This window comes from Rhinopithecus bieti, unplaced genomic scaffold (genome assembly GCF_001698545.2).
Source record: "Rhinopithecus bieti isolate Rb0 unplaced genomic scaffold, ASM169854v2 scaffold_3734, whole genome shotgun sequence".
NCBI lineage: Eukaryota > Metazoa > Chordata > Mammalia > Primates > Cercopithecidae > Rhinopithecus > Rhinopithecus bieti.
In genome coordinates, this window is record NW_016804423.1 from 1,892,660 (window position 1) to 1,906,409 (window position 13,750).

The window sequence follows — 13,750 nt, forward strand, 5'->3', positions numbered from 1 at the left end:
TCAAGTGATCCACCCACCTCAGCCTCCCAAAGTGCTGGGATTACAGGCGTGAGCCACCACGCCCAGATTTGTTTCCTCTTTAGCTAAAATGTGTCATTGATTCCAGTTAGTGGTGATTTCAGTTTCAGCAGGAAGAGACTTCCTTTCTGAAAATGGAACTTAGTGGGAAGTGAGAAGGACATTTAGAACAGTTGCATTAGCAAATCAGCTGATCAGGGTTCCAGCTTCAAGTAATGAGAACACAGCACAGCACACGAGGCCGAACTGTACTGGAGGGTACTGCACTTCTGACTCTGCCTCTTCTAGATTTCTTCTTTCTCTGCTGTGACCACATATAGAGTTCCTGCTTTTGAGCAGTGCTTGTTGTAAGAACATTCTTCTGGGAGATAAAATAAAAAAATAATACTAGATTAGAGCAAAAGCAATTGCCGTTTTTGTCATTACTTTTCATTACTTTTGCACCTACCTAATAGTAATAAAAGAAAGCAGCCTGCCTTATTCTTAAATAAAACTTTTAGGATCACCTGTTAAGATTGAAGAAGAAAAGGGAAAAGGGAAGGGCACTCTCAACTGCATTTGATAATAATGACATTAAAACTACTTTTTTACTTTATTAGTTCGTTTATATAATTTAATTTCCACCCCCACTTTTTTAATTCCTTAACAAATCGGAAGTAAATGTCTACTGATATAAATCTTGCTAATTTAGAGTTTTTATTTTCATGAACGTTGAGATTTGTTGTTAACTGTTTAAGTATTTGATACCCTAAATAGAAGTATTGAAGTTAAGGCGTTAAAATCAGAAAATTGGACGGAAAGATAGTATGAGAGTGATTGCTAAAGAATAATGTCTAAAGAGCCTACAATATCATAATTCCATTTGAATGTATTTCTAAGGAAATATATACTTTTGCATGTTTTAAAATTGAAGATAAATTTGTCAGGTAGAAGTGTTTGTGACCTGAAAGCACAATCCATGGCCCACGACCACTTATTTGGAGGGTTATTCATTATTTGAACTTTGTTATTTCATAAATAGTGTTTCTTAATGAAAATATGTAGCAGATAAGTGATCACAACAATAGTTCTGAAAGACATCCTTGACTAGAAAGTATTTTAAAAATAGGAGCCAAATCCTATGCAATAGAACAGTAGGTGTCAAAATGGAACCCACATTTCTATGCTTTTTTATCTTGACTTGTTAGGATTAATTATAATTAGGCATTTTTACTCAGCTTTTACATTTAGCAGAAAAGAAAATTTGGATTATTTAGTTTTATTTACTTTATGAATCTATTCTGAAATAGCCAGATCTAATATCCTATTACTGATGTCATTTAGTTACATACATTTTCTTGAATAAGTTTACCTTAGTAGGTACAGCCTACATGTGAATACATTTTGGTGGTTGAAAAAAAATCTTCGTGAATTTTACTTTTAAAGATTGTCTATAGAGTATACACGTTTTACTCATTTTAAGTTCTTCATTAAAAATCTCAATTTTAATGAATCTTTAGAACTTGGAGGTGCTGATGTTTCTAATTAACATGTCAGAAAGGGTTTTAGCATGCGTCCCCCATCCTATCCTGAAGCCAGGCTTCTGAGCTGCCTACCTGGAATGTGTGTCTGTCCGCCCGAGGGTAGACATGCCATTTTTTGAAGGTTAAATTGACTGTCCAATTATCTTATCAGTAATGGCAATCTGACTAAGTATTTACATATATGTTGGTCACTATTTTATTATATCTCCATTCCTTCTCTCTTCCCCATTTTGTCATACTTCCTTCCAGAGCATCTCTGATCAATATTTGTATGTTTTTTTCTTACACTAAACTTTCTTCACTAGATAACCTTACCTAATACATTCTTCATTAGATTATTTGTTTCTTTTGATTTTGGCAAAAAAATAATAATAATAATAAAGGGGGTTGACTTTTATGGCATAAATTTTTCACTTATTATGCCAACCTTTGACCAAAGGAAGAGTAGAGCTCGTGTTCGCTGTGGACTTATCAACCTGCTACCTATGGCACTTCCAGATATATTGGGAACCTATCCGGCAAAACTGTAACCAACTAGGTATACATATGGCAACTTTGACATACATATGGAAACTCGCAGGTGTATATAACCTTCTGGACACTCAATATTAATTTAAATTTTATGAGAATCCACCAGGAATTTTAAGGCATGATCTTTATCCATAAACAAGTTAATGATGTTTAAATTTTTCTTAAATAGGAGCTATTAAGTATTTAAATGTATGAATAAGTGAAATGGGGAGAAGAGAGTGTATTGGTCAGGCTTCTCCAGAGAAACAGAGCCAATAGCCAAGAGGGTATGGATCTATACAGAGACAAAGATGGATTTTTTTTTTAATTGAGATATAGTTTCACTCTGTCACCCAGGCTTGAGTGCAGTGGCACGATCACAGTTCACTGCAGCCCCGACCTCCTGGGCCCAAGTGATCCTCCCACCTCAGCCTTTCAAATAGCAGGGACTACAGTTGCAGGCCACTATGCCCAGATAATTTTTTTTATTTCTTGTAGAGACTGGGCAATTAAAATTTTCTTTTAGTCCTGCTAACCTGAAAGAGGTTGCTTGATACATCTGTGGGTTGTATTCAGTATAATGTTTTTTACACCATACTTTATGAGCATTTGATGAAGGTCAAGCGTGAGGCCCGGATGAACCTGCCTAAGAATACCTTTGTCAGTAGTAACTATCTGTACGTGGTCATGTGTCTGAATCAAATAAACTGTAATATTTGCATATTACTGAAGTTTCAGTATACATGCCTGTGTTAGTCGGTATTTAAGACACAGGGTTAGTGAATTTTATCCTTCCTGTTGGTGTGTGGACATGGCCTTACACAATGCTTTCTGGTCACCTTCTCCCCTGAGGGAGACCTTGGCACCTGTTCAGCCTCGCCTGAGGCATATTTCTGTGCCCTCTTCCTATACAGAACCCTCCCAAGACTGAGGATGTCTTGGTGTGAGTTAGAGAAAGTTCTGCCCACTTCTCCCTCCAGGCAAATGCAGCTCCCCAGGCCTCGTCTTGTTAAACTAATCCCACCATCTTCAAGGCCAGGCCAACCCACATTTCCTGAGCAAAAACTTATTTTTCTCTCCATTTCACGACTTCACTCATTGAAATATCAGCAGCTCTGGGTGTGTGTTTCTGGCTGTGTTTATGCCGGACACAAGGCTCGGGGATGAGTTCAGGCTGGGGTCAGCCCCTTAAGCGTTGTCCAGGGCCTTCTGTGCAAGACACAGCCACCCTGTCTGTCTCCACCCCCCGGCTCTCCCAACTAGACATTTTCAAGAAACAAATAATTGGCCATACGAGTATTCACTGTGTGTAAGGTGGCAAGAGTTTTGGATTTGTTTCACCAGATGTTTTGAAATATTTCAACTGATTAGAAAAATATGGATGAACTATTCTGGGAATGTCACAAGACCCAAAGACTTTCTGAATGTGTAACTTGTTAAAAGGATTCTGTTCTTTTCCTAAATTTATTAGAGTCTGTTCTTTTCCTGGAGACCACTGACAAGATTTTCTCTTTCCAAACAAAACAGTTTGTGACTCACATATTAATACTTTCCAGGTGGAGATTTATGTATCTGAACACATGGTTAATAAAAAGTTGTACACGTATTCCTTGAGGAAGGGGAGACTTAAAATTTAAAATTGGTTAATGTGTTTCAGATAGTTCAAAAACCATACAGAAAATAATTTCTTTTTTAGGAGCAAAGTGAGGGCAGGTGGGCAGTCAGCACTTGGCCATCGTCATTAGCAAAGTGTGCTGTCTTTATTGATACCAACTGTTTAATTTAAGCCAACTGTTTAATTTTGCCTTATTTGGCTTCTGTTTATATATTAAACATCACCAAGTAAAAGATAGCTCTGCCCACAATAGAGAAGACACTGTTCCTTTGTATTCACACAGCAGATAAAAAACTGAGCAAAACATTGTGTTTGTAGTCTGTGAGTCTCTGACTTGGTGAATGGACTAAACAAGTTGGTTTTTAAGTAGTAACATTTTTGTTTATACTTGAACCTTCAATCTCAGCGTGCCTTGGGTACACAAGCAGGCACACAAGGGTTGTTTCATGCGCACTGATCTCTGTGCCTGCTGAACGGGGCCACGCCTGCACCCTGGAGACACAGTAGGTGCGGCCACAGGGAGAGCACACAGGCCTTTGAAGTTCCATGGGGATGTTTTTGGCAAACAGTCAATGTTTGTATTTGATCTTCAAATCATATCTATTCCCCCTCCTTAGAGTGATGCCGCATGCTGGATGGTAACAGTTTTCATCTGTGCCTCCACATAGCACTTCTTGAAAGAAATCTTCAGTGTGGACTTCTCTGTTCAGAAAGAAAACCCTCCTGTGATTTAGTCCATGGCTTAATCTTATTCATGCGTTCTCAGGTGACACAAGAAACTTAGTCCGGGACTAGTTTTACTTTGCCTCAACGCAAAAGTATTAGCACACACACTCACAATCACACTCACACCTCACATATATACACAGATTATTTTGGCTGTATTATGGACTCGCTTTGGAAGACATAGCATCAGCCTGCTCTTTGTTGTCAGGACAATAAACAAATTGGTTAAATGGATGAGTTAATTAGAAATAGCACATAGTCAACAGTTGTTACTGACTTATTTTCAATAAATTTAACTTGTAATGAAAACCATTTCTTATGCAAAGCACAAGTCGAATTTGATACAATTGTAACACACATTCACCTGGTTTGCCACGGTTTCTTCTGTAAGAAGGAAGATATCTGTATTGCTGGAGAAGGTGTGCTTTTTTCATACTGGTTGATAAAATTTTAATTTAGAAACTTAGTCTAAAGAAAGCACCATTAGGCTTTGTGAAAAAGGGGAGTGGGAAGAACCAAGGAGCTTAAAAAATAAAAGATCTCCTAAAACTAGTAAGTGAGTTCAGCAGTTGACAGGATATGAGATCAGTGCACAAAATCAATCACATATATTAGTCATTATGTATTAACAGTGAACGTGTGGAAACCACAATTAAAAACATAACACCCTTTCCAATTTCTCCAGGAAAATTAAATACTTAATTATATACTTAACAAAACATGTACAGAATCTGGAGGGTGAAAATGAAAAAAGATACCAATGAAAGAAAAAGAGACTTATAATGTTCACTTATTGGAAGATTCAATATAATAAAAATGCCAGTCATCCCTCAGGTGATTTATAGGTTTAGTGTAATTCCTGTTAAAATCTTAACAATATTAAGACACATATGGAAGCTTATTCTACAATATGTGTGTAAGGGCACAGAACTTCTCATAGCTAAAGAAAACACAAAAGAAGAATAAAATCAGAGGAACTACCCTACCCAAATTAAGGCCTACCATGCAGCTAGAGTAATCCAGACATTATGGTATTGGTAGACAGATAGACACAGAGATCAAAGGAAGAGAAGGGAGAATGCAGAAACAGACTCACACAAATACACTCACACACAAAAAGGTGATTTTTTTTTGGCAAACATACAAAACAGTCGAGTGGAGGAAAGATCAACTTCAACAAAAGGTGCTGGACAACTGCGCATCCATAGACAAAGCAAGCAAAGCAAAAAATAGTAAAGCAAAGCCAAAATCTCACATATTATGGAAAAAAATCAAGATGATCAGAGACCTAAATGTAAAGTATAAAGCAATACAGTTTTTAGGGAACAAAAGAAGGAAATATTTGGGATCCATGACTAGGCAAAAAGAACTTAAGCTTGACATCAAAATCCTAATCCACATTAGGAAAGACTGTTAAATTATATGACATCAAAATGTAAAACTCTTATTCAGAAGACTTCATTAAAAATAGTATAAGACAAGGTTCAGGCTGGGAGAAAATACTGCAACCTTCATATCCAACAAAGGATTAATATTTAGAATATATAAACAGCACTCCAAATTAACAGTAGGAAAATAAAAACTGTTCTCGTCCAATTAGAAATGGGCAAAAGACATGAAGAGATATTTCACCAAATATGAATATATGGATAGCACATAAGCATGTGAAAAGGTGTTGAGTGTCATTAACCATTAGAAAAACATTAAAACCCTGATAAGATACCACCACATACCTATCAGAACAGCTCATAAAAAAAAAAAACTGTGACAGCATCAAATGCTAGTGAGGATGTGAAGAAACTCACTGCCCCATGCATTGCTGGTAGGAATGTAAAACAGTGTACAGCCATGCTAGAAAAGAGTTTGACAGTTTCTTATAAAACTATAGATGCAGCTACCCTATGAACCAGGTATTGTACTTCTCGGCATCCGTCCAAGAGAAATGGAGGCGTATGTTTATACAGATACCTCTATGTAAATGTTCATAGTAGCCTTATTCATAAAAGCCCCACTAGAAACACTCTAGATGTTTCTCAGATGGCTAAGTGGCTAGATACGCTGCCGTGTGTTAACACTGGAATACAGTTTAGCCGTACACAGCAGCCTGGATGAATCCACAGAAAACTGTGTTCCCAGTTTTTGATTTAGAGTTTGGTAAAGCTTCTTTTTCTTCCCCTTTAGAAAATTTTCATTGAGAACTTTATAAACTTGGTAACAGATGTAGGGATGATTTAAAAGCATTACCTTCCTCAAAACATTTTTTTGTTTGTTTTTTGTTTGTTTATTTTACGTTCTGGGATACATGTGCAGAGCTTCTTTTTCTTATGATTATATATAATACTTTTTGATTTTCAGAAATACTGGGGAACATGGAAAAGAACAAAAAAGAAGAAAATGATTGGTATGCACCACGAACGCCTGTCTTGGAGAAACCCCTATAGATGCAGATTCTTCCAGATGCTGTCTAGTCCTTACTTTTAGTTTCACTTGGTGTTTTCTTGGGACTCTTGTGGCTAGCTCATGGGGAGACAAAAAAAACGCCAAAACCTCATGCTATGAAGTTAATCAGTGGAAAGTGAATTAAGCATCAACCTAGAGGCCGTGGAGAGCTGGGAGGAGTGGGCATGTGATGGTGAACACGGAGGGCAAAGGCTGTGGGGTTAGCTGGGAGCCTTCCCCAGGGCCTGTATTTTCCCCCAGGACATCCCTGCCAATTGAATACCTGTTGAAATTATGTTCTCAAGCAGCACTTTTCACAGCAATTACGACTTTTATGTGATTTGACACTTTAAGAACGTAGAAGTTTATTTTTCCTAGAATTTGCCTTAAGGAGAAATAAACATGCTTAAATAATTGGTTAAAATTTGGAGAGAAGAAATGAATACTATATAAATGAATGAACAATGGTGATGTAGACAGATTTCTGGTGAGGAAAGATATTAACTATTCTCCTTCAGCTGCCAACTCAACCCAACACTTAAGGTCAAGACACCTCTTCACTGCTTAAAAAATACAACTATAGGCCTGGCATGGTGGTGCATGCCTGTAATCCCAGCACTTTGGGAGGCCGAGGAAGGCCAGATCACCTGAGGTCAGGAGTTTGAGACCAGCCTTGCCAACATGGTGAAATGCTGTCTCTACTCAAAAAATACAAAAATTAGCCAGGAGTGGTGGTGGCACCTGTAGTCCCAGCTACTCCACTCAGGAGGCTGAGGCAGGAGAATCGCTTGAACCTGGGAGATGGAGGTTGCAGTGAGCCAAGATCATGCCATTGCACTCCAGCCTTGGCAAAACGAGTGAGACTCCATGTCAATACATACATGCATACATACATACATACATACATACATACATACATAAAACTATATATAGTTGATATCAATGTTGCTAAAATTTCTATGGAATTGGGCCACCAAATTTCTACAATGTTTTTATCCTTTTTCTGTAAATAAAATGTAGGAGACTTTAGGAATTGCTGACTTTCAGGAGAGGCAGAGCAGCAAGACCTTCGGTGTGTCCCATCCGCCTTGCGGGAAACTCCTAACTAAGCTTGAGAGACGCTGGGCTCGGGGGCAGGACGGGGGTGTGTTGGTCCGCTGATGTCGGGCTTCACAACTTTAAACAGACTCCAGTGCCCTTATTTCTGAAATAGGTAAAATAATGGCTCTGTTTGCGAGTTGTTGTGGAGAATAATAGAGGAAGTGCCTCTAAAACATCCAGTGGAGAATTTGGGCCATCAGTATCAAGAAATACCAGTTCCCATCGCATTTCCCTTTGAGTGGAATTAAACAGTATTAATCCATCTGTAGTTTTTATCCATCTAAAGCACCCATGTTAAGAGTCTTCTACCCCATGATAGAAACAGCAGACAGACTATTCCCTTGATCTGCCAATCTTTTAAAAACAAAATAGCCATGACTCTTAACAAAGGCTCTCTGAAATTTCTGACTCTGCACATGGAGATATCTAGATGTTGCCAGTGTTCCAAGAGCCAAAGAGGATAAGAAAATAGGCTTAAGCTATAGATGTATGATTTTGACTCATAGAAGAATAGTATAGAAGACATTGAATATTAAGTGAAAGGGTCTGAATGCTAGAGGTTATGTGACCATGAATCAATACGGGGGAAAAACTGGAAACTCTCAGATGAAACCCTTGCTTCGATTCTTCTAGGATGGTTCTCAGCCACTGTGTTGAGATTAGTGGGATAACATCTGTGGAGGTGAAGCGAGTCCACTGGCCACTGGGAAGTCCATGACCCTCACCCACCATTATTCTTACCTATTTCAAACTGTTAAGAAAATAAAAAAAAGGGTCTGGGAATGCCATTGTAACATTGCATCGATGATTGTCAACTTTCAGGCAATTCACGTCAGTATACAACAGCCAAGTGTGAACTATGATCTTTTCCTTTTACCTATTTGTTACTTTTATCTGTCTGAAAAGTATAGAAAAGCATATTTTATGGTTTAAGATGGTTAGTGGCATAGTCATTTATTTGATTAAGAGCTTCATTAATGACGGAGTACACTGACTAAAAATTGCCCACATAGGCAAGATCTAGTCATTCCAGGAAATATTCATATTCCGTACATGCATTGCAACCTGAGTGTAGGAGGCATACCACACACAATGTCTCATTTGTCATTCACAAAACCACTGCGAACTAGAAATGGAGAATTTTAAATCTATTTTAATATATTTTACTCTGTTTTACAGATAATAAAGATTTAAATGTTTGGGTTTTTTTTTTTAATTGTCAAATGGTATTTAAATATGTCTTCAGATTCTTAGTTTCCATATTTTACCATGCATATTTTCCAAGTTTTTTTTTTTTTTTGCCCGTATGTGAGATTTCATGATTGAGTGATGTCAAAGGGAAAATTTGTATTTTAATCTCCAAAATAAACATGTATTTTTTTTATTCTGGTACCAACCTTCCCATTTTAAGATATAGTTTTGCTGATAAGTAAGAACTGCATTTCTAGTGAAATCATCCTAGATGCTTTTGAATAGTGGGAGAATTTTAAGTATTGTGCAAAAGGCATTGTGTTTTTTTCTTCGTCTTTATGACAAGTTTTCCGGCTGCAGAGGAAAATGCTCACAGCCAAGCTGAAGGCACCTTTCCTGCCATCAGGCAAACTGCCCTTTCAAATTGTCTGTTTTGAATTGGTTCCCACCTGACCCATTACCTAGTTAACAGACCTGTCCGCAGCTCCCAGGATTTCGTCACAGGGCTTCATCTACCCAAATGTAACTGAAATAAAAAGACCGTGTATTCATACTTTCTCATGGAGCAGGTCATAGCTGCTGTAAATGCTAGGCTAAAAAGTAGAATAAAATGGAGGATGGCAGGTTTAAAGAAATACTTAAGCTAGCTGGTGCAGGGCTACGGGGAGCTTACTAATGGATTACTTATCAAGAGTTGTAAAATTATTTTTTTTGGCCCATTTGACTCTAATGATAACAGGAGCCAATTGTTCTTTGCAAGACAAGTGGCCCCTCAATGGAATATTAACTTGTGCAAGATCAAGTAAGTCAGAATAAAAGATAATGTCAGGAAGATGCATAGAAACCTACTGTGAGGACCAGAAGTATGGAGAGGGGTTACAATTTTTTATCATTAAGATTTATCACTAGGGCCAGCGTGTGGTGGCTCACACTTATAATTCCAGCACTTTGGGAGGCCAAGACATGCAGACTGCTTGAGATCAGGAGTTCAAGACCAGCCTGGGCCACATGGCAAGACGCTGTCTCTACTAAAAGTACAAAAAATTAGCCAGGCGTGGCGACATGTGCCTGTGATCCCAGCTATTCGAGAGGCTGAAGTGGGAGGATCACTTCTGCCTCGGAGGCAGAGCTGCAATGAGTTGAGATCACACCATGCCCTCCAGCCTGGGAACAGAGCAAGACCCGGTATAATAATAATAAATAATAATAATAGTAATAATCATAATAAAAGGTTTATCACTAAAGGTTTATAGATTGCAGACAAAAGGACCCTCTGACCATAGTAAGCCAATTTCTTACTGATATCATTGCCCTTGACCTTTTTCTGTTCTACTGCCCCAAACCCCAGCTTGCTCATCCTCCATCAGGCATTTGAGGGGCCCTAGAGGAGGTGACCCCACCCCAGGAGCTGGTCTCCACCACCACCTGGGCACGGCATGCTGCAGCGTCAGCTGAGCTCCTGCTGCTCCCTGCTTCGCAACTGTCCCTTCTCCGCAGCAAATTTGTTAGGTTCCCACGACCTTCACCTGGTCACTGGAACCTCAACCTCTTTCTCTCCTAGAAAAATCAAAGCTACAAGCATTGGTTGCTCTCCTCCCCTGAGATGGCACCAGACTTCAGGGTCATGTTTGTCACCTTACCTGGCACATCCTAGAAAGTCAGGTCGTTTCTGCAGTGAGAGGCAGACTTACACCTTGCACCAACTCCACACCGTCTCCTTACCTCATCCATTTCCCCCTCTTCAGTACTCTCCATGGCTCCCTTTCTTGAAGTCTTTTATGCAGGTTTTTATACTTCTACCTCAGCAGGTTCATATTCCAAAGTCTCTCCCACACCCCACTCCAGCCCCTAGATTGTTCTTCCAACCTCAGCCGAGATTGAGGGAAAAGAAGTTCTCACAGACCCAGCTCACATGGCCACTGCGATTTGCTTCTCCCTTCCAATTCCAAAAAACATTCCCCTTGTCAAGGGCACAATTTCCTTCTTTCTGTGGTCTCTTTTCCATCACTGTCATTCAGTCTTAAAGGCACCTTTTCCAGCCAGGCACAGTGGCTCACACCTGTAATCCCAGCATTTTGGGAGGCTGAGGTGGGTGGATCATGAGGTCAGGAGTTTGAGACCAGCCTGGCCAAGATGGTGAAACCTTGTCTCTACTAAAATACAAAAATTAGCCGGGCGTGGTGGTGTGCGCCTGTAATCCCAGCTACTCAGGAGACTGAGGCAGGGGAATTGCTTAAACCAGGAAGGAGGAGGTTGCAGTGAGATCGTCACACTACACTCTAGCCTGGGCAACAGGACAAGACTCTGTCTCCTTCTCCAAAAAAAAAAAAAAAAAAAAATAAGAAAAAAAAAAAAAAAAAAAAAATAACCTTCTGTTTTAATGACTCAAATTTCTTGTAACATTCTTACTCCATCCTGGACACTCCATTCTTTCCTCAGCCCTAATTCCAGCATCTCATTTTGTGTGAGCTCACCCTCTCCCATGGTTTTAGCCTTCTGCGTGTTGATGACTTCCAGATCCTATTATCTAGTGTTTTTCTGAATTCCAGATCTTTATAGCTGTTATTTCTTGGGACTACATTTAAACTTTAACAAGTAGTTTAAAGTCAATGTGTCTAATATCAAATATAAGACTTTTTCTTTCCAGAAACCTATTCTTCCTCTTGAGAATGTTTTCCAGGTGAACGGACCCACAGTCCACCCTGTTTTCCCAGACGGAGACTTGCTACTCATCATGAACTCCCGGCTTTCCACCTCCTGGTGCCCAGTTCACCCTCTCGTACTGCCAGCTCTGCCTCCTCTCTTCTCCTCTCCCCATCCGTCCGCTTCTTCACCACCACTGGTCTCTCACTGGGCCACATGCTCCCCTTACTTGCCTTACCTCTTTCCAGGTAATCTTGCCCTGGGCTACCAGGATATTCTTTCCAAGGCACTAACCTGGTCGTGCCACTTCTTTGTTGCAAGGCCCTCAGAGCTGCCCGTCACTTCCAAGACATGACAAACTCTTTTTCAAGCTGTACAAAGCCCTGGCTACTTCTCCAATCTCATCAATCTTTGCTCATCTCACCTTAGACTCCAATTTTGCACACATGGATATATTTTCCCCATATGCATCATGCTTGACCAATTCTTTCTGCTTTGTACATGTTCTAATTATTCCAGGGATAAGCTGAAAGCCTGGGAGTTGCTTGGCAAATTCTTACATGGCAACTCTTGGAACCAAAACCTGCTTTTCCCCACCGTGTTTCCTCATGGTCCACTTCTGGGTGCGGCCCCTTCCTGTACACTTATACCTGGAGTCTGTCTCTCTGATTCTATCTCCCTTGTCTGTGCCCCTGCATCGTTTATTCTGCTGTTGTTGAGTCCTTTTCCTTCATATTCTCAGCTGCTTGGTATTGCCTGTGTTAAGATAGGTGATTCATACACGTTTGTTGAGGCAAAGGAGTAAATCAATGGCATAATCAACCAATCTCATTATTGAAAAGTACCAACAAGGAAAAATAATAACTTACTATAAATTAGGCATCTTTAGTTCAGATATTAATTACAAAGCGTATGATAGAACCTGTCAAATTTTTATATGAAATACATGAGTCACGGCCAGGTGCAGTGACTCATGCCCATAATCCCAGCACTTTGGGAGGCCAAGGTCAGGAGTTTAAGACCAGCCTGACCAACATGGTGAAACCCTGTCTCTACTGAAAATAGAAAAATTAGCTGGGCATGGTGGTAGTCCCAGTTACTCAAGAGGCTGAGGCAGGAGAAACGCTTGAACCCGGGAGGCGGAGGTTGCAGTGAGCCAAGACTGTGCCACTAGACTCTAGCCTGGGCGACAAGAGCGAAACTCCGTCTCAAAAAAAAAAAAAAAAAAAGGAATACATGAATCACTTGTGACCTTCTCCTGTCACAAGGAAAGGTGCAGCAGCTAAGATGAAAACCAAGTAAAGGAATGTAAATATGTCCTGGTACAACAAGAACTAACGTCTCCCTTTCCTGAGACATCATGTGCTGTTATGCAGCAAACGCTTTGAAAACATGGGGACACCATGTCCAGCTGATTCCCATCATTTTAGAGATCAAATACAGCACAGGACTTTTAACCACAGAAATCTGACCAGAAGCCAAGCAGTAACGTTACACGCCTTGTCTCCTAACAGGTATTTGAACCAGACCATGCAGGACGATGTGTCCGCAGGGGAGCGTTCTCTGAACAGGGAGAAATTGGCTGTTTTGAAACAAGCCCTGAATGTAGTTGGCTTCAGCAACTTGGTGAGTCATGTCATAAATATTTCACTGAGTAAATCAACCTTCTACTAATTTATAAAAGTTATTCATTCAGAAGTATTTACTGAGCCCCTATGACATTCCAGGTGTTGTCGAGGACACTGATGATGCGACAGACAGTAAGCCCCAATCCCTGCCTCCTGGAGCTGACGTGCTAGTGGGGGCAGGGACAGGGGGCAGGACTTAATCCACATGTTGAGGAAGAAGGGAACTAGGAAGAAAACAGAGCAGTCAGTAGAGAGTGGCAAGAGGAGAGGGTGCAGTTTTCAAGAGGGTGGACAAGGAGCCCTTTCCCAAAATGAATATAATATATACATTATATATTTTAAAAATATATATTTTA

At 39.8% G+C, this 13,750-nt stretch overlaps 1 protein-coding gene across 1 annotated transcript in view; it reads left to right on the forward strand.

Annotated features, from left to right (window-relative positions):
- The window catches only part of MYO16 (myosin XVI), a 638,577-nt gene that overhangs the window by 356,031 nt on the left and 268,796 nt on the right, over window positions 1-13,750 (forward strand). The window contains 1 exon segment of the mRNA XM_017868179.1: window positions 13,281-13,392. Coding sequence (XP_017723668.1) covers window positions 13,281-13,392 — 112 coding nt within the window.